General features: G+C 41.5%; 2 protein-coding genes and 1 non-coding gene across 7 annotated transcripts in view; all 3 read left to right on the forward strand.

Moving 5' to 3' along the window:
• N4BP2L2 (NEDD4 binding protein 2 like 2) overlaps window positions 1-8,953 on the forward strand; it is an 83,360-nt gene extending 74,407 nt beyond the window's left edge. Inside the window, exons 7-10 of the mRNA XM_027589356.1 lie at window positions 1,357-3,110; window positions 5,505-5,590; window positions 6,635-6,678; window positions 8,751-8,953. Coding sequence (XP_027445157.1) covers window positions 1,357-3,110; window positions 5,505-5,590; window positions 6,635-6,658 — 1,864 coding nt within the window. The 3' untranslated portion in view covers window positions 6,659-6,678; window positions 8,751-8,953. The remainder of the gene's footprint in view (window positions 1-1,356; window positions 3,111-5,504; window positions 5,591-6,634; window positions 6,679-8,750) is intronic.
• A 134-nt stretch (window positions 8,954-9,087) lies between these two features.
• Window positions 9,088-25,343, forward strand: part of N4BP2L1 (NEDD4 binding protein 2 like 1) — a 34,091-nt gene continuing 17,835 nt past the window's right edge. For 2 of the 5 annotated variants that reach the window (XM_027589359.2, XM_027589361.2), the window contains exon 1: window positions 9,088-14,502. In XM_027589359.2, coding sequence (XP_027445160.1) covers window positions 14,321-14,502 — 182 coding nt within the window. In that variant the 5' untranslated portion in view covers window positions 9,088-14,320. The remainder of the gene's footprint in view (window positions 14,503-25,343) is intronic. The other 3 variants (XM_027589360.2, XM_027589362.2, XM_027589357.2) reach the window with 2 other exon arrangements.
• Window positions 22,484-22,616, forward strand: LOC113921186. Its single transcript, XR_003519582.1, has one exon. It is a non-coding gene; the product is annotated as a small nucleolar RNA SNORA16B/SNORA16A family (small nucleolar RNA).

A 25,343-nucleotide genomic window follows, 5' to 3' on the forward strand; every position in this document is an offset into this window, starting at 1 on the left:
TGTAGTGTAACGTCCTAGTTTGTAGTATGAGTTTCATTAACTTACTGCACCTTAGCCTTCTGCTAAAGCTTTCAGTAGAATCAGCTAGAACTGACCATGAGGAGTTACTGCCAAAGTTTGCATTCTTTACTTGACATCCTTTTCATAGAAGTCTCATCACAACTGCTTCTCAGTAATTTAGCATTTCCTAATGTTCTTTCTACGCTAACATCCAGGAATGTATAAACAAGGACAGCAGCAATTAGGTGACAAAGAACAAGGTGTTCAGGGCTCCTGTCTATTGAAAATTGCCTGACAGCATGGTATGGAATAAACCAGGCGAGGGGCCAGGGGTAGAGTGAACAAGTTTGTTTGTCCAACACCCAGCCAATCAACTGAATTCTTTCCTCATTGTTTCTTTTGGCTTCCATGTTGGTTGGTTTGTTTTTCTGTTCTCTATCCTGGGTTTTTTTTCCCTCAGCTGTGTCTATTGTCCTTCCCCCCACTGCATTTTACTATGTCTCTAACGTTCCCTTATAGAAGATAAGTAGACCTTTACATTCTAAATTAGAAAATGTTCTAAATCCTCTTTTTTCTGTTAGGATCAAAAGATTATCTTCAATTAAGGACTGTGAACTTTTAGTGTGCTCAGTGCGAACACTATTGTTCTTTTAGGTAGGATAATTTTTTACTGTGGAATTGTCCCTGGCATTGCAGGGCGGTAAACATCCCTGGCCTCAGTACCAAGTGCCAGTAACACATCTCCAGTCATTGTGACCACCAAAAATGCCTTCACACATTTACAAACACCTCACAAAGTAGTGGTAGAACCTCTCCTTTAGAACCACTGCCAGGTATGCAATTAGAAGCATGTCTGCAAACACTGGACTTTGCTGCTTGTCATCAAATATTCTTTGTAATTTGATGGAGCAATTTAATTGCCAAAGTTTTCATGTCTAGTGAAAATCTAGCTATTAAAGCTACTACAGTTGTCCCATTCTGTGACTATACTAGCTACATTTTTCAAAATTCAAGACTTAGGAAAACCAAGATGTTTATTGGTAGGTTATATATATGATATTTTGCATATATAAATAATGTTTTCTCAAGAAAAATATTAGGTTTTCATAAAGTTACTGGTTTATGAAACAAGTATGTGAAAATGACTTGTAAATTTCTTAAAGTGTACTCATTTTTAATTGAGAGAATTAAAGTTTTTCTTTTAAAAAGTAATTTTAAAAAATACTGCAAAGTACATAATGCTTTAGAATCTCTTGTACTAATGATTTGTGACTTTGCACAGTAAGAGTATAATGTTTTAGTTTGCTAGTGTTATACAAATAAGTTATAAATGTTCTTAATTCTTTTATATTTCAGAGAAAGAGATTTGAAGAAAACTGGTCACAGGCTCAGCAAAACCAAACAGAAGAGAAGCAGAAAAAGAAATAAAAAGCAGAACAGTCATAGTAAAATCATAGAGGAAAACTCATTTGAAACCTTAGGTTATCACATGCTAGGAGATCAGGACCCATCTCAAAGTGAAGAGGAAGACTTGGAAGACACCAAAAGAGAATCGGCATACACTTACACTGGTGGACTGGGAAATGAACAAGGAGATTTAGTGAACAGCCACAAAGATGAAGTATGGAAAAGCATAAATCCTGAAGATAGTTTTCCAAATGTTGTATCTGTAGTTGAGCTGGACAATACACCAAAAAATTACCTCCCTAAGGAAAACAATGATTTGTTTCAAAATATGTCATTGATGTCAAATGAAAACTCTGTTACTTGCCCGACAATGACTCAGAATCTTTCCTGTGTAGCAAGTGATGGCTGCTCAGGCATGAGGGTAGGAAAGCATCCTGGACATAGGCATCCCACAGTATCAGACATCCAGGGCAGATCCACTGATGTCCCCTGCTCATTTATGCAGAAGAGAGACAAGGTAGATAAAAGACTCCAGAATGAAACCATTCTGTGCCATCAGTACGGGTCCAGAACCTCAGATAAAGGTTTAAGAAAGGAACAAGGAGTAAGTGCAACTAAAAGCAATTATTGGGCATTTTTTTCAAACAATCTATCTGATGAAGAATTGCAGCTGGGCTCTGAGAGACAACCCTGTTTGGGGAGCTGGCCTGAGGGACCTCATAAATTTATATGTGAACAAAGACCAAAGAAAGATAGATGGCAAAGGCTGGCCTCTCCAGACAGCAGAGGACAATTGATTACATTGATCTCCACTTCTGAAGAAACTTCAGTACCAAGAAGCAGTCCAGAAACATTGGTAGAAGAGAAGCTATTGGTAGAAAATAAAGATTTGTCACCCTCCCCTGAGAATACAGATTCAATCATAGCAACAGAAACGAGTATCGTTAGAAGCTGCTTGCCTAAACTGGATATCCCAAAGCGTGACTTGTACTCCACAAAGAATAAGGCGAGGAGAGAGAAAAGGATTTTCAATTTGGCACCAAACTTTAACTTACTGGCACAGAACTCTATCAGTGTAAAAGAAAGAGGGGAATGTGGCTTGTTAACAGAAAGCCATGGACTGAAAATTATTTTGGAAGAAGAAAAAGATAGAATTTCAGAAATAAATAATAAAGAGGAGAATACACAGAAACTTACAACCTTTAATCATCATCCATCATGGTTTTACTTTGATATTATCGAAGATCCTCCTCTAACTGTTGGTAGACCATCTTATTCTCATTACTTGACATTTAATAGACACTCTGTGTATTTTTACAAAAATCCTATTCCTTCTCTTGTGCTACAGTATACATCTAGCTTTCGGATGGTATCTTTTACAAGCAAGAAATCATTTTTGACGTTCAAATCTCAAACAAGAGTAGATAACCAACTAAGTGACATAGGGTTTAGTTCTTCAGCAATTTTAAGTAGCCAAGCTGATCCTTTGTACTCTTTTAGGGTCACTTCTGATCTTCACCTTTTAAATGAAAGTTTTGATGAGAAGCTGAGGACATGGGAAGAACCTAAGCTGTTACAGTTCTTGCAAACTGAGGATAACCAAGATTTAACAAGCACTGGCTTTGACGCCCTTAAGCTGCAATTATCACAAGGGTTTGCCTTTCAACTAGTGAAGCTTTTTGGATCCCCTGGAGTTCCGATGGGTAAACTGTGTTTATTCGCTCCAAATAAAAAGTCAGTTTAACATATATGAGTAATTTTTTGAAGTGTTTCTACCTTGTGTTAGTGATTTCATGCAGTTAATTGATCTCATGATGCTTTTCGGCAGTGGAAGTAGAGGACCCTTGGCAAATGGTGCTTGGTCTTCAGAATCACCTGCCTGCCTCCACCTCGAGGACCGGCAGTCTTAAATGTCTTCAAACACTTAGAATCCTTGGACTCTCAATATAAATAGACACTGAGAACAAAGGATGAGGCAGTCAAACAGTAATTATGTAACAAATAGAGATGGGTTGCCTTTTTTAAAAAAAATCTATACATTTCCCTTATTTGGCACATGACCCTTTTCTTTCTGATTCACAGTATGACTCGTAGATATGAGAATAGTAAAGAGGGGGAAGAGTGAAGATTAAATGATAAAAAAATTTTGGAATTGAAAAACCCACCTGAGATTAAAACACATTTTGTGACATCCTAAGTAACATTCTTGGTAGATTTCTTCTAAATAATAAACATATTTAAGATGCTACACGTCTTAAACAGGAAACGGAGCACATACCCCATTTTTCCTTACCTGTAAATCAGCTGCAGTGTCAATGATTTCCTAGAGATGAATGTGTCCCCTTCCTTGGGGAAAGAAACTGGAAGTCAGGAAGTCACAGCTCCTGTCCCCACAGTTCTCTTGTATCTTCCCGATATTCTTTCTTTTCTACACCTACCGGGTCCCTGGGCCCTGCTGTCGTCTCACAGCTTATTTTCCAGAGGTTTTTACTTAGCCCCTAAATTTCTGCTGGTCTGGACAGAATTGGTCCTCAGAACCCAGACCCAAGATTGGCTAAGTCTCAGGGCGAGGGATCACAATTAAAAATCTGCCCTTGAGATTCTAGCATTATGTCTATCATTTTTGTAAACTTTGCCTATAATCACATCTTAAACTGTTTGCTACAATATGCTATCCTGCTAGATGCACTGAAGAAATACACCAATTAAAAAAAATTAAACTGCATTTGCTATAGGGAATTTTAAATGATAAGTGAAGTCATTTTAAGTCAGGGGTCTTAGTCCTAGGTCCATATTTTAAAATTATTTGCAAAAATTTTTGTGTCATTCTGGACCATTTTTCTGAGACAGTTCATAGATTTTATCAGCTTCTGGGGCAGGGGAGAGGGGGTGGCAGCGCATGACTCAAAAAGATTAACAATCACTGCCTTAGATCAGCATCAGAAAGCATGAAGGCACTGGTGTGAAAAGATTCTAAACCTCCTCCTCCCTTGAATGCACAATACCATCATAATCAACAATAATGATCAAGCATCCATTAATTAAGCTTTGGAAAGCTTTCTAGAGGAAATAGACCTCATTCATCAAATAGCTTACCTTCTAAATGGGGAGACAAGACTAACACAAAACAAAATTACTGCACATAGAAAATATAAATGACAAGCTTATGAATATTTTATGAGCGAGGTTGGCAGTGCTTAAGGGATTGTTGAAGAGAATATGGGGTTATGGTTTTTGGGGGATGGCTTCAATGTGGAAGTGAATTATAAGCAGTGCTTATACAAATGTGGCTTACAAGAAAAATATAGGGAAAGAATTTCACATTTGGATACGGTGGGTGCTTAAAAAAGGAGAGGAAAAAACTGTAAGTGGAAACTGTCCCCTGATTTGTTTGGCCAGATTGGACAAGTAAAGTCTGGTGTATCTGTGGCCCGTGGCCTTGTAAATGAGGCAAGGAACTCAAATGAATCCTGGTATTAGGAGGAATTTTATAGTAAAGCCACATACAAGCCTGAAGAAACCAAACTACCTATGTTGCCGGGGATATGTGAGTATAGGAAAAATATTTTGTGTGGTTTGGAAGGTTGATATGTATATATCAGTGTTTGGACTTACTTGTGACCATCTTAATTGTCTGTGAGGATTTTTCCCCCGGACTCTCTTATGGGGAAGGAACAGTTGGCAAGAAGACTAAACTTGCTACAATTGCAATGTTTATACATGTCACCGGAAAGAAAAGATGACTACCTAAATTCTATGTCCTGTGACAGTACCACTTAAAGCTATTACATATACAATATGTATGTTATTATATAATATGTGTGTATTATTGATATATATATTTGTACTTAATGAGAATATGAGCTATGATACATAGCATTTTACATGTATACATAAGCATTTTTATTGAGTCAGGATAGTGTTTACTAACAAAGCCCTGAGACAAAGTAACTCCTTCTTTAGCCACCCATGAGATATCTTCCAAACCAGGCTTTTACCATTATGTCAGTCTAAATAACATGTTTGCGTAACTTCACATTTAGGGTAAAAGTCTACATGACATTAGAGATGAAATTTGTTCCCTTTTATTTTCACAGAATCTTTGTTGCCTGATGACTGTGTGGTTTCCCTTGACTGGAAGACACTGAAGATGATCTACTTGCAATGGAAGACATCAGTAGAGGTATATTTTTATGGCTTTCAAAGAAGACCTCTGATTTCCTTAAAACACACACACACACACACACACACACACACACACACACACACACACAACAACACAACAACAACAACAAACAATTGGGGAAAACCTGATCACCACATGTAATATGAAGGGCTACATCCCTTATATGAAATTAGAGAAGGACTGTGTGTGGATGGGTGGATAATACATGCTCTTTCAATTTGTACCTAAGAGAAAGTTGCGTTTAATTCCCCAACTCTGCTGCAGTGTAGGCTGGGATAAGGGCCTACTGTGGATGACTGACATGCCCAGTTTAGGAGAGCCCTTTCTTCATTACATCTTTTCTCCTCTCCAGCCCTCAGTCTTATCCTGTTATGATAGAGTAACAGCTGCACATTAGATTCGTATTAGTTGACTTGGAAGCCCCTCATTACTGGTATTTTCTGTTGGTCCATAGTGAGAGACATGACTATTCTGACAGGCTGTTAATTTTCCAGGTAGGTGGAGGAAGACTAATGGGGAAGGTTAGAAAGGTAATAGAAATTCTGGAAAAGACAGTGCACTACATAATGTAGTGGGGAGAGAGTTGACATTAGTTAATAGTGATTTGAATGTGCCCAGAGGCAATGTTAGGCGTACATTATGAGAAATATGGTAAAAGCAAGGTTTAGTGAAACAAAATTATATAGTTCAGGATAGAAGGTATTTCTTAACTGTTCAAATAAGCCCAGCTGTGGGAAGAGTAGATTTGTTTTGTGTGCCCAGTGAGTAAAACCAAATACATTTTTCTAAACTTCTTATTTCTTTTCATTCCCCATGGAGAACTTATTGCTGCCCAAACACACACACACACACACACATACACACACACACACACACACACTCATCCACAACCCCAATATTTTAAATGTTTAAATGGACATTTGTGGTTATTAGGTTTCCTTTGCCACTTTGAGAATGTTCCTACATGATTTAAATAATGCAAACTTAACCCCAATGCCAAATATTAATCATTATTATATGTTTTTTAATTATAATTTCTAGAAAAGACAGAAGAAGATTGGTTAAAAATGAGAATTTCCAGAACTGTAAGTACAGCTTATTCCAGAGACCTCTGTATGATCAGAAGGAAGTGGATGTTGACATTATTTGGTTGTAATAGCTCTATGTACCACAATTGAAGAGTAAATATAAAAAACATAGTCTGTTACCATAGCAACCCTGTGTGCCATTGCACATGTGATTTTCCATTTCCTTTAATGTAGATCTTTTTGTGAAATACAACAAAGCTTAGGTTGTTGTTACCAAATTTATTTCCAACTTTATTGGTTAGAACATATTTTAGAGCATTCTGTCAACACAGAGTTTATGAGGAATTACCACCCCCGCCCCTCTGCCCCAGATTGTTGTGTGATGAGAGCTGGGAATTAGGGATATAGGTTATATTTAAATATTAAAAAATTCTCTAGGAAAGGAGGTAAAACATGTAGACAGACTCACATTATATTTTAAACTTGACATCAAGCTAACTTTAAAATAAACACATTGCACTTTTTTTTCAAATGCCTAAATTATGAAATAAACACAGCTGCTATGATTTTAGTGTATATGTGTCTGCATTTGATAAGAATTGAATGCACTCTGCATTTACCATATGTTTTCTTTCTTCTTTTTAATCTTATTTCTGAGAGTTTTCTGTGTTTCCATTCCTCAGTTAGAAATACACATGTACCCAGTAAAAATGTTTTTGTGTCTTTTAAACCTGGTTCTGCTGCAAGAAGGAGAAGGACTAAAGGTTTGGGAGAAGAATCAGAGATTTGGAGGGACCGCTAGAAAATGTGGGATAAATGTAGTCTGAGGAGCGATAAGAGGCCATGAGGAATTCCAGAGAAAGCAGGTGAAGAAATTCATTTATTCAGTCAACAAATATTTATTGAGTTGCCTCAGTTCAGACACTGTTTTATACCCAGAAGCTCTAGCAGTGAAAATGGTCCTGCCCTCATGGAGTTTATGTTAGGACTGAGTTAGGACGGGAGTGTTTTCCCTCCCCACTCCATGAGACACGTGGCCCCACCGGGACACCAGTACGGGCTGCGTGCAGCCAGCTTGGACATATTTGGCTGTGGCCAATTTGGGAGTCTTTTCCATCTGCTAAATTTGGATGTTTTGTGTCAAGGACACTTTCTGGATGATACTTTTGATTTTTATATTCATCTTCCACATTCGTGCTAGACTGCCTTCTGGTCTTCTCCTACAGAGCAGTCACCCCTAATTATTAATCTTTTCTTGTGGGCAGATTTACGAGCGTTGTAGCTATGGACAGGTTTTTTTATATATATAATGAGAACATGCCTCCGTGTTTTGTGTCTGGCATAATGTACGGATTAGTGGACCTCAAGGGGTAGATAGAAATGTATAGAGGGAAATAGCAGGAGAATGTGGTTGGCTCTAGGAGCCGCAAGTCCCAGCCTGTTTCAAAATCCTCTTCCTGCTGGTCACCAGGGGGTTTTCTTGTCGCTCAGGGAAGGAGGTGGGGCCCAGTGCTGGAAGGAGGATGGGTTCCAGCTTTAAGCTATTGCTGACTGGCTGGCTGACCTTAAACAAGACACCCTCTTGGAGCCTCAATTTTTTCACCTGTAAAAAAACAGATTTATAATAGCAATCTGTCATGGGAATATTAAATGAGGATTAGCGAAACAACTTGTGCAAAGTACTTAACATAGTGCCTGAAAAATAGTAGGCTCTTAGAAGGGTTAATTCCCTTTCTCTAAATATCTCCTTGGGTTAAAGCATTGTCTTTGAAATGTCCCAGGCAGAACAGAAATTATCTAGGAGAGCAACACATTGACTCCATAAACTTGGTAACACAGTTGCATGAATTAGTATATTTATTATTAACTTTCTCATGTAAATAGCTGGATCCTCAGGGAATGGGACAGAGAACAGGTTTGGATTTGGAGACAGGAGGTCAGGCACTGTGAGGGAAACTGACCCTCTCAGATGAGGCAGGACCAGGCAGGGGATGGGAACTGTGGGAACAGAGTAAAGGCCTAGATGCCAGGGGAGTGGCATAAATAGGGAAATAGCCTGAGAAACTGACAGCAGACTCCAGGTAGGTCACTGTTTGTCTGGAATTGTTTGGCCTGTATTTTGTTTGTAGTTGAATTCTTCGGTCTTCCTGGTGCTGTTGAAGATCCTGACCATCAAGAAAGACTGCTCTTTCAAGAAAGGATTATTTCCAGCGATATACTCATGGGATACCAAAATTGGTTTGGATAATCTGTCCAACCGTTCTTGATTAGTTATCTGAATAATAAAAAAACTCGACAAAAGAGGTAACAACTTGAACATTTTATTACCTAATTTTGAAGATGTTTGCCCTACTTTAATTTGTTTTATGGAAGAAAATAAGGCACGGAAGACTTTAGTAGTTTATTTTAAAAATTGCATCAGGATGGAAGGGTAAGGCCTTATATCCAAGTATGGTCTGTGATTCCATTCCTAAAATTCTAAAATCCAAAAAGCTCTGAAAATCAAAAGCTGTTTTTGTTTTGTTTTGTTTCTTAAATGTTTGGCATTAAAATTAAGTTGGGAGCAAATAACTTGACTCAAACAGGTTAATTTTACTCCTTATTTATCCTACCTAGTGCGACCATGCATACATTTCATTGCAGAAATATTAATGGATTTAATTACCATGGGCTGCCCAGCCCCCACTCAGAATGTAAAGTTATGTACATATGCACATACACACACCCTGTATACAGACAAACACACACACACTTTCTGAATTCTGAAACAGATCTGACCTCAAGGATATTGGTTAGGATTGTGGGACTTGCACCATACTACAGGTAACTATCTTTTTAAAATTCCGTTTTAGTTTAGTTGTATTTAACAAACTTCAAATGTGAAAATTCATATTTGAAAAATTGAAGCCAGGGGTGGTTACTCACTGTCCAACATGTAGGCATTTTCTTACTCCCTCTGTTTTCAGAAAGGGAGCCTGTATTGTCTTGTCTTACCTCCACTCCACCCTATCCTGTTTGATCTCCAGGGAATAAACCTCTGGGCTTCTCTAGGAGGTGGGCAGGTGCCTGACTCTGGATGCTTCTTTTTGTTTGTTCGCTTGTTTTGTTTCTTAAACAGAATTCCAACTGACCTTCCTATTTAGAGCCTCACCTCCAGCCCCAAATAGTCTAGTTCTTGAAATTTTAGGTGTTATGCAGGGTAAATTGTGTTGACTCACAGCTGTCTACAATTCAGGGTTGTTTTCTTTGCTTGTTTGTTTTTGCCAAATTAACACTTGGTCTTTGCTCTCCAGTTTTCAAAACTTTGTTGCTGTAATCTTCTCTTTGTTCTTATAATTTATGCTTAAATATAATAACAAAATAACTGCCCTCCCAAAACATTTCAGTGGGGTTTCAAAGAGGGCGTGGCAATTAAGTATTTGTGTTCCATCTGCCATCTTTATTGGGAATTGAGGGCTTTATTTAAAATAGCTCTATTTTCCCCCTTATGCTCATTTCGTACAGCTTTAGTTCATCTTTCTACCAGACGGTGGGTCTGTTCCAGATGGAGACCAGGGTCTTCAGTGTTTGCTTGAACTCCTTGAGAGTCTTGCTCTCTCTGTAGGCTCCTAGAGCCATTGTGAAACTGAACTTGCTTTTGGCCGAGGATGGGATGATTTCAGGGAAGAACGACTAGTATTAGTGTCGAGGCATAGACAGCTGCAGAGGGGACTCTGGGAGCTGGCAAATCCTTGCTTTCTTAGAGGTCTTCACCAGCGATACTTATGGATTTCTAAGGAATACGGTAGAATCCACACTGCCATGCCTTATCCAAGGGTGATATTATAAATATTTAACAATAACTATGGCATGAGTAGTGACCAGTTCCGAAACACCTTTATGCTGTACTGACAGCTGACCCTCTATCTAGGCTTGTGCCTGGGTTCCAGAATGTCCCCAGCTCTCTCCCTGTCTTTATTATCTTTCCCTAATTTCCAGAATGGAGCTTTAGAAAAATGGGCTGGGGCTACTTTCTCTTGCTCCTAGGCTTTAAAGCTTATAGTCCTTAAGTGCCCTGGTGCATAGTGGCAAATAGTTGCTGTGGAAAAGCAGATATGGTCCTCACCTTGGGGAAGGGGTGTGGCACTAAAAAGAATAAGGGATGGATTGTGGGAGGCAGAGGCAAAATCAGGTTTGTCCAGAGAACATTCCACATGGCAGACCTCTCGCAGGCCACCAGACTCCTGTGCATTTCTCCTGTCAGTTCAGCCAAGTAGACGTGCATATGCTGTATCACTTCTCTTCCCTTGTCCTCCTTTCCCTAACTTCTTCTGGCTTCCTGCAGCCTCCATCTGGCTTCTAGGGGAAGGATGAGGGAAGAACCAGGAGGGGGCAGTGTTAGTAGAGAGGAGGACAAGGTCCTATCTGGTCCGATTGTGCAGAAAGTGGCAGCAGGTGCAAGTGGAGCTTCTGGATAATCAGGAGTCTACTACACAAACAGCTAGACTTCGTTCTGGTCCTTTCCATTTATATCACTTATATATAACAAGAGAAATATGTATGTGAATAAGACCAATTTATGTTTTTAAGGAAAAAAATGTCAAAAAGTTTTTGATAGGGGAAGAAAAATAGGATTAGAGAGCAGTGGGAAAGCTGCTGCCTACATATTTTAACTGGTTCTGCTGCGTTCAAGGGTCTTTGGTTAGACTGCTTCAGAAGCTCCATCTTGGTCTCAGACTTTCTGCCATCTTGGCATCTCTGGGGTAGAAACTTGGGGCTGATTTATAATTAAGCATTCCAAATCCTGGGTTATTTGGAGCTGTACATTTGAGGGTTAAATTCCTGATTTTCACTAGTTCTTCTTATGTACCTCCTTATTTTTCCGTGTCTTTTAAACAGTAGTAATTAGAGAAACATTTGAATGTTTCTTCATTTGCCAAAAATGACTTACAATTTTCTTTACGTCTGTCATGGTAATGGTTTCTAGTGCAGCAAAGTAAGATTGTGCTGGTCGTCACATAAGCTAGAAATGGAATGGAATCCTAGAGCTGACAAGTTGGTTGGATGAAATGAAGGCACTAAGGAGTGTTATCACAGGGATCCTCTGACTTGGGTGTAGCCCAGATCTCTGGAGGCTGCCACCTAGGGAGAACCAGTAAAGATATGAATGTAGCTCATAGCAAGCTGGATCTCAGATCCATCGATATGTTTACTGTTTGCTCCTTAGCTGACATTATCATGATCTTGGTTTATTCTTAATATTTAGTAAATCACACTTATCTATTGAGAAAGTAGTTCAGGTCCACATACAATTATTGAGGACCTCCTGAATGTCAGGCTGTCTTATTAGATCTTGAGGGTGACAAGGGTGACACTGTTCCCACTTACAGCCTAGTGGGGGGAAACAGATACACAGATAACTTTAAACAGTGTAGTTCAGAGGAATAAATCAGAAAAAACAGCCAGAGCTTGCTGACTAGTTAAATGTGGGGGTTGAAAGAAAGGAATAGTGTCTAGGGTCACTTCCCAGTACTGCTGCCCATTTTCTCCTCCTTTAAGCTCTTTTCTCCTGGGCCTCCATACATCTCTATTTTAGAGTTCTGTCTGCTTTGCTGATCATTCTCTCATACTCTCCTTTGGCAGATCCACCTCAAAGGCACACTACTTAAATGCTGGTGTCTCCAGGGACCCCTCTTCAGCTAGACAGCTCTATTTCTCTATCTTCTTCTCATAGGGCAAGGATTTCCAAAGCTCTGTCTCTAGCTCAGACCTCTCTTCTGAGCAACACACTCGTATTTCTCAGCCTCTACTAGGTTGTTCCATCTGCCACAGACACTCCGGATGCTAAAACCTCAAGACCCCAAAGCTGTGTGTCTCTCTGTGCCCTATCCCACATTGCCTGGGACCCCCTCTGTAGAAGGAGATGGAAGTGGATGGAGGTCTCATGCAGCACTAATAGAAATACACTAGCCACATATGTAATTTAGACTTTTCTAGTAGCTGTCTTAAGAAGGCAAAAAGAAACAGCGATAAAACTTTTAATTCTGTATTAACCCAGCATACCAACATATTATCATTTCAACACATAATCAATATAAAAATTACTGAGATATTTTACATTTTTTTTCCATACTGAACCTTCAAAATTCAGTGTGTGTTTTAATCTCACTTTGCACTAGCCACATTTCAAGTGCTCAATAACGCTGTGTGGCTTGTGGCTCCTGTATTGTACAGTGCAAGTCTAGAATTAAAAAGGTAGTATTTGAGGCTGGGCAAAAACACTCTTGGAAGAAGTATGATAGAACACATAGAAATAGAGGATACCTACATTTAAGCATCACTATTTTTATGAGTCATGTGTGTTCTCCGTTCCTTATGGTTTTCCCCTAATATTTAGAGAAGCTTTTGAAATTCTAGTTTTCTCAGCAGTGCCAAGATCCTTCCTCTGATTCTGAGAAGAGATTTTCAAGGGAGAGCAGCTCATCTCCCCGCCCCCACCTCTCCAGGGGAATCCCAAGGGGAAGGTGCGATTCTCAGCACAGAGCCCCTCCCTACTTGGGCCCTTCCTTCCAAAGTTTATTATGAAATCTCTGGATTTTGTTTCAGAAAGAAATTGCTTTTCTTCACAATTCCTTTTCAAAATTTTCATACCTTAGCTGCCAGAAACAAAATGAATTTACTTTACAGTAATTATTACAGCCAAAGCCACCACATCTCCTGGATTTTTCCAGCATGGTATTTTCAATATTGTCTCTTTCGGTCGGTGCATCTTGAATTTTGGTTCAAAAAATAGGATCACTCTATCACACTCTTGAGTGTGAAATATTGGAGAGTGCTATGGTGATCAAGCAACTGGCACTCACCAGTTCCTGAAACTTAGAACTTAATTCTGGATACTTCTCTATAAATGATTTCAGGAGACTGCTCCTTTCCCTGGGGAGCTGAAATCTTTCCAGAGAGGCCGTGTCTTCTCAGGTGGCAGCCCAAGCCAGTACCTGGGCAGTACAGGTCTTCTCATGAGACCTAGTTTATGCTACCGTTGATAGATCACTCTGAGTTTTAAGGGGAGCTTTTTCTGATGAGATTTAAAGTTACGTAGAGGCGACAAAGCTTTCTAAGAATATTTTTGGCAGGCTAAAGAAGGATTAAAAAAAAAAATGATACAGGCCCTGGGACAGCGGTATTAGCCGCTGGGGCACCAGCCAGATATTGGTGCTCCCGAACTGGGGGAGACAATGGACTTTACTGTTACTATTCAAAATGCTGTTCACGTTCTTTAATCGTCGACTAAAATTATTTCACTTTCAAGGTCCAGGCCAGTCGGGGGTGGGGTGGAGGAGGGCTGTTGCAGAGGGCCTGACTTCCATGGCGGGCGGCCCGGCGAAGTATCTCAGTGTCCCACCGGGCAGGCCCTCTCCCCTCAGGGCGAAGGGCACCGAGAGGCAAGGGAGGGCGCTGGCGAGCGGGGCGGGGGTCGGGGAGGGGTGGGGAGCGTCACCCAGGTCCTCCAGTCTGCCAGTCTCCCAGCGTCCCCAGCTTTCCAGGTAGGGACGCCCCCTCCCACGCAGCGCGGTTCGCTCGGGTGGGAAGGAGGGGCTGGGCTCTGAGCGCCCGCCCCTCCATCTATCACATGGCCGGAGAGCCACAAAAACAACAGCTTTGGCCAAGACCGTGACTTCAGGAAAGGGAACCCAGGGCTCTCGCAGCCAGCCCCCACCCCATGGAGGAGAGTTTTCTTGACTCCTTTGGGAGGCTGAGCCTCCAGCAGCAGCGGCCGCAGCAGAAACCTCGGCCGCCGGCCCCGCCGCCCCCGCGTGGGACACCTCCGCGCCGCCACAGCTTTAGGAAACACCTCTACCTCCTGCGAGGCCTCCCGGGCTCGGGGAAAACTACGCTGGCCAGGTAATGACAACGGCCTGGGCGCCGGCGCGCGGACCCCGGCCGAGCGAGCCCCTGGCCCGAGCCGCTCCGCCCCGCGCCCCCACTCCCCCGCCCCCCCACGCCGTCGCGCCCGCCGGGGTCCTGGTCCCGGCCCGAGCCTGGCTGCGGGGGGAGCCCGCGCCGTCCCCGGTGCCCGCCCGGCCGCGGGCCGGGAGAGGAGGGCGGCCCGTCCTGTTTGTTTCCATGCTGCGCTTTCCCGGGAGGACGGATTTCGGCACTGCGCCTTGCGCAAGCCCCAGATGGCACCGGCCCCTGCCCGGCCGCCGTGCCAGCCGGGCCGAGGGAACCTTGGCCGCCCCCGGCCTCCCCAGCCCGGGGTCGGGAGGCCCGCAGGGATTCTTCTTCAGGAACCCCGGTGGCGACTGCAGAGAAAACCGCGGGGCCGCCCGCTAGCGCGCAGGCACCCGCTACAGTGCGTCAACAGGCGTTTTAAACCAGAGCGGAGAAACGAGAGGGCCAGGGGGCGGGGGGCCCGAGGCAGCAGTGGCCGTGGCCGGGGTCGGGTGGGGGGCCGTGGGGCCCGCGTTGAAAATCTAGCGGATTGAGGCAGCCCTGCGTTTGCTTTGGCAGCTGCGAAGGCGCACAGGTGCACGGGGGGGGGAGGGGGCCGGCGCGGACACCACAGGCGGTCATTGACAGAGCCTCGCTGTGGGCGCCCAAATTCGTTTACTCGCGAATTGCGTAAGCTGCCCTCCCGGTACAGGTCAGCGCGAGTTACGCGGGCTTGTTGCCTGCCGCCTCCTTGCCGGGCCCACCGCTACAGCCTCAATTCCCACCACTCCCCGCCTTGCACTTGATGCTACGGCAACGTTGAACTGTTTCTCTCCTTGCTTTTGCTGACGCTGGCCCGCCTGCCTGGCTTGCCTTCCGCCTACCTTTGCCCGGCTGATTCCACTAGCCCTTTAAGACTCGGATCTGTTACCTTACCCAGCAGCTACCCCTCCCCACCAGTTGACGCTCATCCTCGGCTCCTTGGCTTCCTGTTTACACCTCTGTGACTGTGCTTGGTTTTACACATGGTTTTGTTTATCCTTCAAGTTTCTTGAAGCTAGGGGCGATAGAAGTAGTCTCTTGCCCTCAAAGAGCTTTCCATCTCATTAGAGAAGTAAGGCTAGCCATAGAGCCATGGAGCTGCTACAGAAGAATCACGGTTAGCAGACGTTCAGGAGCTGATTTGGGGGGGGTACATAAAGATGGGGGGAGCAAGGTCTGAGTCCACTGGGGTCAGCGAACTGTGACAGTCCTGGTGATGTGCTGCCAGTTTTAATTCGGATTCCTGGATGGTTTGTGGAGTAAAAGCCTTTAGCGAAACAGGATTGCTACATTTTCACAGATTAAAGGGGTGGTGACTTCCAAAGGGTCCTAGGTACCCTTTCCTAAGACGCAAGGATTTCAGTAGGCCTTCTCTCTGGTTAGGGTGGTGGAGGGTGGAGAGTGGGGGGGAGCCTGCTTAGAACCCAGCAGAACTTGGGTATTTTTTGATAACAGTCATGGTGGGTACATCTCTTACAAACTAAGTATCTTTTGAATTCAAATCCCGTTTAGTTTCACTTTGATTTTGCTAATCTGTGGCCTCTGGCACACTGAGTGTCAAAGAAGGAAGTAAAATCTTTGGCCAGATTTTTTTTTTAACCACTCAGAAGGGAAGTGATAAGTGGAAGGGACGCGCATAGGACTGAACTTCAAAAGCCATGGAATTTGGACCTTAGATTCCGAATCTGTAAAGTTGAGTGGGTTGGCCGGGGTGGTCTTTAAGGTCCCTTCTGGCTCTAACATTCTACACTTTTAGGATTTTAATTCCTGGTTGACATTTGGCTAACCAGAAGACACCGGATGAGAGACCAGCTTATTAAAGAACATCTCTCTAGGGACGACTGCGTGAGCACTGGCCCTGGGAATCCGAAGATTGTGCCTTTAGATCCTCTTCATCATGAAAGCTGGTGACTTTCGGCAATCACCCAGCTTCTCTGGGACTTATTTTCCTTATACGTGAATACTAAGAAGCGATTAGATTAGGTGATTTATTGAAGATCCTTCTGGCTCTCAATTTCTAGTTGTCAGTCTTAAGAATGGCTTGTTAATAATGGCTAGGTAAAGAGCTCTGACTTGGAGTCAATTTACAGCTTCAAATCCAAGCTCTGCCACTCACTGTCAGAGCTTGTGACCTTTACTCAGCTCCTCTGCACCTTGGTTTCCTTTTCTGTTACACGGGGATATCTGCTCTGTCCACTTCCGAAGACTCACAGACAGAGGTTACAATGTGTGTGAGAGAACTTGCTAAACTTTAAAAGTGCTGTATACATTTTATGAGGTGTTAGTTGCGGCTTCAGATGTTGATCTGCTGAGATAAATCAGGGTGTTACCGGGGAGAAGCCTGGCTCTGAAATGCCGCAGGTAGCTGGAAGTTGACTTGGTCAGTTCTCCGGTTAGGAGTTCTGGGGCAGAGGAGACTTGGCCCTGCTTTGGGGGGGGGGGGGGGGGCTTGTGCATTTGTGTAGCAGTCTGGGAAGTAAGAAGGGAAACAAACAGGCCACAGCTCAGCAAGGAGGGAAGCCTTCAGTGAGGATGAAATGGTGTGGTGGATGTCACCAGGATGTCACCGGCCGTGGCCCTCAAGGACCTGCCTTCCCCTCCTCTCTGGGGGTGGGGGGGTTGGGTTGGGAAGAGAAGAAAAATGGCAAATTGTTAAAAAGTACGCATGTGGAGAAAGTAGTAAAACTGTAAGGCTATCTGATGTATTGTTGGATTCTGGGAAATTCGTATTTTCTTCATTCTCTGTATTTTCCAAATTTTCTATAATGAATATGTATTTTTTAAATCAGAAAAATAAAAAGCTTTTAAAAATTGGAGGAGATCATTTTTACAAATGTGGGTTCCGCTTTTTTTTTCCTGCTTTTCTCATTTGATTAAAGAAATAATAAAAGTTATTGAATTAGGCTATGTCTTTCTTCCAAATCAATGTTAGATTATTGTGCTTTTCATTTTTATGTTTTTATAGTTTGAAGGGGTTGGGATGTTGAAACCATCTATTTAAATTCTTTGGGCGTATTTAAAAAACAGAGTTTTATCTGGTTAAAAAATTTTTTTAGTACGACAGAGTACTGAAAACTTAGCATGCCCCTAAATCTGTTTTATCACCTCTATTTCATGACAAAAAAATTTCAAAAATAGTTTCTTACCATTGACCTGTAAGTCCTACTTCCAGGAATTCATCCTAAGGCAATAATTGGACAAGTGCATGAAGATAGAGAAATATTCATCACAGTTATATGATAGAAAAAATGTGACCCAACTTAAACATACAAAAATAGGGGATTAGCTTACAAGTCATGCAGTTATTAATGGGAACATAGATGTATTTGACATGCAAATATATTCATTCCTCCCCCCCATTTAGTTAAAAAGCCTATAAGCAAAGCTATCTATCTATACAAAAATTCCATTTTCTATTCAAAGAAAGGGGGTCTACATATAATCATAAACAAATGTGTGAAAAGATATGTTAGTAGTTGTTGACTTTAGATAATGGGATTATAGACCTCCCCCCGACTTATTTTCTTATTTTTCTATAACAAATATATATTGTTAACTTTTTAAAGTTGAAAATAGGGGCACCTGGGTGGCTCAGTGGGTTAAGTGTCTGCCTTTGGCTCAGGTCATGATCCCAGGGTCCTGGGATGGAGCCCCACATTGTGCTCTGTGCTCAGTGGGGAGTCTGCTTCTCCCTTTGCCTCTCTCCCTGCTTGTGCTCTCTCTCTCAAATAAATAAATAAATAAATAAATAAAGTCTTTAAAAAAATAAAGTTGAAAATAGTTTTGTGAAACAACTTGGCTAAATAGAATCAGGTTGTGTGGGACAAAACATTTATTAAATAACAAAATAAATGTGTCATTTTCTATATAAAAAGTCTTTTTCCTAGGTTTATTCTCAGTTGGACATGTATTAGGAAACTTTTTTTTAATACACAAGATTGATTTTAATTGTTATTTTGTTATTAAATACAGTATTAATTTATTAATTAGCATACGAACTCACATGGGCCACTTGATTCTTTGACACCTCAGGTTCTTTTTCATTAAAATGGAGCTAACATTTCATTAATAAGTTTGTTGTGGGGATTTAAGAGACTGGTAAACAATGATCCCATAATTATATGTGTGAAAGCACTGTGGAATGCATGGGCTACACAAATACCAACTATTGTTAATTATTATTCACTAATCAACAATAATAGTATTTGCTGGGTACTTAAAAAACTATTAGTACTTGCTTAGTAAATAAAATTAAGAGAAGGAGCCTACAAAAGACTAGCAAATGGAAAACAAGAATGCACACACTGCTGTGGGTAAGTAAGTTGTAACGGGGAAGAGCATTTTATATGGCTGTTGGTGTTCAAGGCCAGGGAAGTCGCTGAGGATGATTAGGAGGATAGGAAAACTATGGATGAGAGAGAGTTTCTTCCATATGGAAATGGTTCTTGAGCTGGCCTTGAAGACGGGGAGGATGTGGCTGAACAAAGGAAAGGGTTAGCAACATGAATAAGGAGATGGAGATAGGAGACAGACCGCTGGGTGGTGTGAAGAGAATGGCTTGACTGAAGTGGATGGGAGGAATTAGTGAATGTGTTGGTTAGGTAAGCTCAGAGCCAGATCATGGGGAACGCCAGAACCTGCACCAAGAAGTACTGAGTTGTAGAAGAAGTAGGATTCCAGTCCCAACACCCTTTCACTCTCAGCAGATGATCCAGAAATATCTGTTTCCACAACTGAACTGACAAACTCACCTGGATCTGCATCTGTCCTTTCCTTTTACATCAGTGAAGGCTTCTGTGGACGGTCTGTTTACCTCTGTGCTTTGCATCGTGTGTGCGTGTGTGTGTGTGTGTGTGTGTGTGTGTGTGTGAGAAAATGTCCCCCTTTTGGGCCATTTTAACCATTTTTTAAGTGTACAATTCAGTGGCGTTAATTACATGATGTGCAACCATCACTAGTATCTATTTCAAGAAACTCTACCCATGAAGCAATAACTCCCTGTCCCCCCTTCTCCTCAGCCCCTGGTAACCTCTGATCTACTTTCCATCATTATGTTGTTTGGCTACCCTTAGATAACTCATGTAAGTGGAATCATACAATATTTGTCTTTTTGTGTCTGGCTTATTTCATTAGGCTTAATGTTTTCAAGGTTCATCTATGTTGTAGCCTATATCAGAACCTCATTACTTTTTGTGGCTGAATATTATTCCACAGCATGGATATACCATGAAATTGTCCATTTGAAATGAAATGAAATGGCAATAGAAGAGGGTAGTTTTTCCTTTTGTTTTTAAGGCCATATATGAAAAATGTTGGCAACCTTACGTCAGTTCCCTGGAATTTCTTTGAATCTTTACATATCAATCAGAGCAGAGTCTGAGACCCATGCTCTAGTACGTGTTGCATCCTTTGCAATGTTCCAGTTCCTTTTGGCACCATCACAAATGGCTTGTAACATGGATTCAGCTAAGCTCAAAGGATGCTTGCTGACAGCTGTCTTTTTTTGTTTGTTTGTTTTGTTCATGTCTCCACATAACATGAACTTTTCCATCAAGAGAAATACCTTTCCATTATTTTTGGGCACTAGAGCTTTCCACGGAAGTTAGAGGACGCTTTCCTGATGTGATGAAATGATCACACAGAGGCGAGGATGAAGGTATACTTTACAAGCAAACGCAGTGACATATGGGAGGCAGTTGAGAAGGGTGAGAAGAAGTAGTGAGTAGTGAGACCCTGTAGCATCCTGTGCTCCACAGCGCCCCATGGCTTGGACCATGGGGTTTTTATTTATGAGGCCAGTGCTCTTGAAAATAAAAGCAAGGTCAAAATAGAAAGTTTACAGTATTCCAAGTCTGTGTCTATAAAAATAAAGTATCACTTAGGTGACATATCAGATCTTTATTCACTTAGGTCTATTTTCAATGATTTTTCCTAAGGTGGGTTTTAAATCTCCTCTCTCCGTTGCTGAGAGTCCTTACAATACCTTTTTCCGCAGGTTGGGATGAATAAGGACTGTAAATGCTAGAAATGTTTCACAGAGAGTAAGAAGATACAGTGCAGTGTGTGTTTGTAATTACTTGCTGGAAAGGCTGCCCAGCTGTACAGGGGATTTACCACAACGATGGTCCTGGAGCCACTGGGATCGTGGGAGAGCACCCTGCTGATTCGGAGCAATATCATATTGCAGGTGTGGCTTATGATTAGAGAAGCAGTAGAAATAGGGGAAGAAATGATAGAGGAAGAATGTTTTCATAAGAAAATCTCAGGACATGCACAAGAAGTTCCCGCAGAGTTAATCTAGTCCAAGCCCAAGACACTAAGCTCTGAGAAGTGAGACATCTTGATCAAGGTCATAGGGATGACTTCTTACTTCTAGTCCAGAGCCTTTACTTCTATACCAGAGGAAGAGTTAGTGGGAGTGATTTCGTAAAAGAGTAATGAGGTTGGTTTTGATCTGTTGTTTAATAAAAACAAAAACACATGGCCTGTTAAAAGGGCTAAGTTTACCTGGATTTCAACTGTTAGGGTAAGAAGGCCATATTTTATTATTTGTTAGTATTGATGATATGTTTCTTCTGCTATTAAAAAATACCAGGGGATTTATTTTCTTTATTAATCTGGTACCACTGGGGATAATGGGAGGGGATGATTTCAGTTTTTTAGTAAGTATTCATATTTATCCTGATTACATTGTGTTGCACAGAGATGTTGTCAACACTCAACTCTGGAGGATCTCAAGCCCCTTCCTCGTCTGCTCACATGATAGGACATTTGTAATTCAATCTAGTGCCTTCATTCCCTCGTGGCATTTCAGTGAACCCTTTTCTATAATGGTACCATTCTAGGCCCATTTCAGACTCTAGAGGAACCCAATAAGAAATTGTTCGTTTTCACTCCAAATTATCTAAAGAGATCTAGGCTCTATGGATCGAGGAAATAGTACGATAAAGAGAAACTGATCGAATGTCTAATTGTTCCTTCATAAGTATCTCTGTTGCATCATGTGTGTGGCTATCTGTTTTTATCAAGGTAAGAGCCTGGGAAAAGGGAAGGGAGAAAGGAAAGAAAGCCCACATTTATTAAGTGCTAACTGTATGCCTGGCACTTTATATACGCTAGCTTATTGGATCTTTACAATAACCCTACGATACAGTTGATTTCATTTTATAAGTGAGGACATTAGGATCAGAGAATCACACAATTGATTCTAAGAGTCCAGATTTCATTATACACAAAGTGGTCTTACCTTACTAGGGATGTTCATGAACAAACACACCTACATCTGCTTTTCCCAGTTACTAGGGAATCCCGTTGAGGTATGACTGTATAGCTCGGATGTTTCAATGTTCTTTTCCCACACTTTAAGGACGTGATGAAGAAGTGGGTCTGAGAGGGGCTTTCTCCGCTCTTTAAAGTAGCGCCTCTCCAACATTCTTTGCCCTGTACTTTGACTTCCTTTCCTCCCATGTAGCACCATCTGACATATGCTTATTTATGATCTATTCCTTTTATTAGGAGGTAAGCTTCTTGAGATGAGATGTGTCGTAAGCTCCATGAGATCAGGAAATACTTTCTCTTCAGTTTCTGAGAGAAGGTCTGGCACCTCGTAGGCCTAAATCACTAAATATTTGATGGATTTGTTAATTCCAGAAACTTCCTGAGAGTTGTCCGCTCAGTTGTCAGCATGGGTCTTGAGTAAAGCACAAAAGTGAAAAAGAGATTATTCACATAAAGTGAGCTGTAAAAGAATGAATGCGCTGTGGAAAACAGACAAGAGAAAAAAAGGGGTACAGCCACCCCCTCCAAAGTCCTCTTCCATCCGTGCACAAGAGAACCTGTGTTTTACACGTGAAGATATCGGATGTGCTGTCTCCACCACCCAGTAGTGAACACTAAAAAGAGGTTTAAAATTTAAAATCAAAGATGCAGCTGCTTTCACATAGAAGCAGCAGTCAAAAAAAGAGCCTAAAGGGACAGTTTTCCTGTTCAACCACTGTTCTGTTGTCTGTAACCGATTTATGACATTTTGGGAAAACACAGCTAAAAACAAGCTAGTACTGAGGTAGGTGTGCTTCTGATGCCTTCTTTTCTGAGCGTGGCTGAATTGACCAACAATTGAAACTTGGGGGAAACCAGTACCATTGCTAGATTCTACAGAAGGGAGCTCTTCACATGCAAGAGAAAGGAAGTTCTTCTAGATGAAGTGGAGTGGGACCACACTGGACTTGAGGGCTATCTGAGAGTCTGGTTTGGGATCTCATTAATATGCCCTACTTCAGGGCACAGAGGGTGAGGGCAGGAGTGAGCAGTAGCACAGACTGGGAACTCTTCACTGGAGTCTCCCTAGCCACTGTGGCTTGGAAGTGTCCACGGGGCTGGTAGTGGTTGAGCTGCATCTCTCCAAGGGCAAGGCTCAGCCCTTGTGTTTGGCAGCACCTCGAAGGTCAAACCACACCAGGACTCAGGGGAGACTGTTCCAAGTCATTTACAGCTGTGGCCCCCACCCCATTCTCTTCAGGCTGTTGAGTCGTAGAACTTGTTCCTGACCCCGGAGTTTAAAGTCCTTGAGGAGAATAACATCAGAGTAGAGTGCTGGAATCCAAGAAGACTCCTCTCTTCCAGTCCCTTTTGGGGGGGGTAAACCCAAGGTTTGGGTAAAATTCTCAATGTACCAAGATGAGTAACTAGAAATTCTCCTCACACAGTGTGGGGCTGTATAAAAAGTGTTTGCATAATTAAGGCAACAGAGCCTAATATTCAAGAACCATTCATATACTCAGCAGGTACTTATTAAATATCTCTCATATGCTTGACATTCTTCATGAATGTCAAGAGAGCAGTGAACAAAACAGACAAAAATCCCTGCCTTCATGGAACGTACATTCTATCAGGGGAAAAATTTTTCTTAAGGGAAGAAGCAAAATTTAAATAACATCTGCTCTTCTCTGTACTTTCAAAAAACAAACAAAAAAGAATTCCATGGCTATTCCACTTGATGTATATGCCCTCAGGGACTGTTCCACATATGCAAAGGCAGATGGGCACAGTGATGTTCGCTGAAACTTGTTCATGGTAGGGGAAATTGCAAACAAACTAAATGTCACTAGAGAAAAGGATACATAAATGTGGTTTGTTTATTTTATAGTGTGCAGCTCTGGGACCGGAAGTCTAGGATTTAATCCAGCTGTACCACTCACGGGTCTTTGTTTTTTTCCAGCTTTAATGAGAGGTCATTGACATATGACATTTGTTTTGTTTTTTAAAGATTACACATATAAGTGAAATCAGACTGTGTTTGTCTTTGTCTGACTTACCTCACTTAGCACAATGCCCTCCAGGTCCACCCACGTTGTCACAAATGGCAAGATTTTACTCTTTTTATGGCTAAGTCATATTCCATATATGCACCACATCTTTGTTATCCATTTATCTATCAATGGACACTTAAGTTGCTTTCGTTTCTGGGCTACTGTAAATAATGCTGCAGTGAACACAGGGGTGCATATAGGTCTTCAAATTGGTGTTTTGTTTTCTTCAGGTAACTACTCAGATGTGGAATGACTGGATTAGATGATAGTTCTATTTTTAATTTTTTTAGGAACTTCCATACATTTTTTCATAGTGGCTGCACCAATTTACTTTCCCACCAGCAGTGTATGAGGGTCCCTTTTATCCACATCCTTACCAGCTCTTGTTATTTCTCATCTTTTCGATAATGGCCAATCTGGCTGGTGTGAGGTGATACCTCATTGTGGTTTTGATTTGCATTTCCCTGATGATTAGTGATGTTGAGCATCTTTTCATGTGACTCTTGGCCATCTGCATGTCTTCTTTGGAGAGATGTCTTTTCATGTCTTCTGCCTATTTTTAGATCAGATATTTTTTGGTATTAAACTGTGTAAGTTCTTTACATATTTTGGATATTAATCCTTTGCTGGATATATGGCTTGCAAATAACTTCTCCCATTCAGTAGGTTGCCTTCTTATTTTGTTGATGGTTTCCTTCACTGTGCAAAAGCTTTTTAGTTTGATGTAATTCCATTTGTTTGTTCTAGCTTTTGTTGTCCTTGCCTAAGGATACTGGTCCAAAAAAAATATTACTAGGAGTGATGTCAGAGAGCTTACTACCGATATTTTCTTTTAGGAGTTTTATGGTTTCAGGTGTTACATTCAGGTCTTTAATCCATTTTGAGTTTATTTTGTGTGTGGTGTAAGAAAGTGGCCCAGTTTCATTCTTTTGCATATGGCTCTCCAGTTTTCCCAGCACCATTTATTGAAGAGACTGTCTTTTCCCCATTGTTTATCTAGCCTCCTTTGTCTAGATAGACCATATACATGTGGGTTTATTTCTGGGCTCTTTATTCTGTTTCATTGATCTATGTGTCTATTTTGTGCCGGTACCATACTGTCTTGATAACTATAGCTTTCTAGTATAATTTGAAATCAAGGAGCATAATACGTCCAGCATTGTTCTTCTTTCTCAAGATTGCTTTTGCTATTTGGGGTCTTTTGTTGTTCCATATAAATTTTGGTATTATTTGTTCTAGTTCTGTGAAAAATACTATTGGTATTTTGATGAGGAATGCATTGAATCTGAAGATTGCTTTGGGTAGTATAGACATTTTGACAATATTAATTCTTCCAGTCCATGATCATGTTATATCTGTCAATTTATTTTTGTTATCTTCAATTTCTTTCATCAATAAAATCTTCTTACAGTTTTCAGAGTGCAGGTCTTTAACCTACTATGTTAAATTTATCCCTAGGTA

Source organism: Zalophus californianus, chromosome 3 (assembly GCF_009762305.2).
Source record: "Zalophus californianus isolate mZalCal1 chromosome 3, mZalCal1.pri.v2, whole genome shotgun sequence".
In the NCBI taxonomy this organism is placed as follows: Eukaryota; Metazoa; Chordata; class Mammalia; order Carnivora; family Otariidae; genus Zalophus; species Zalophus californianus.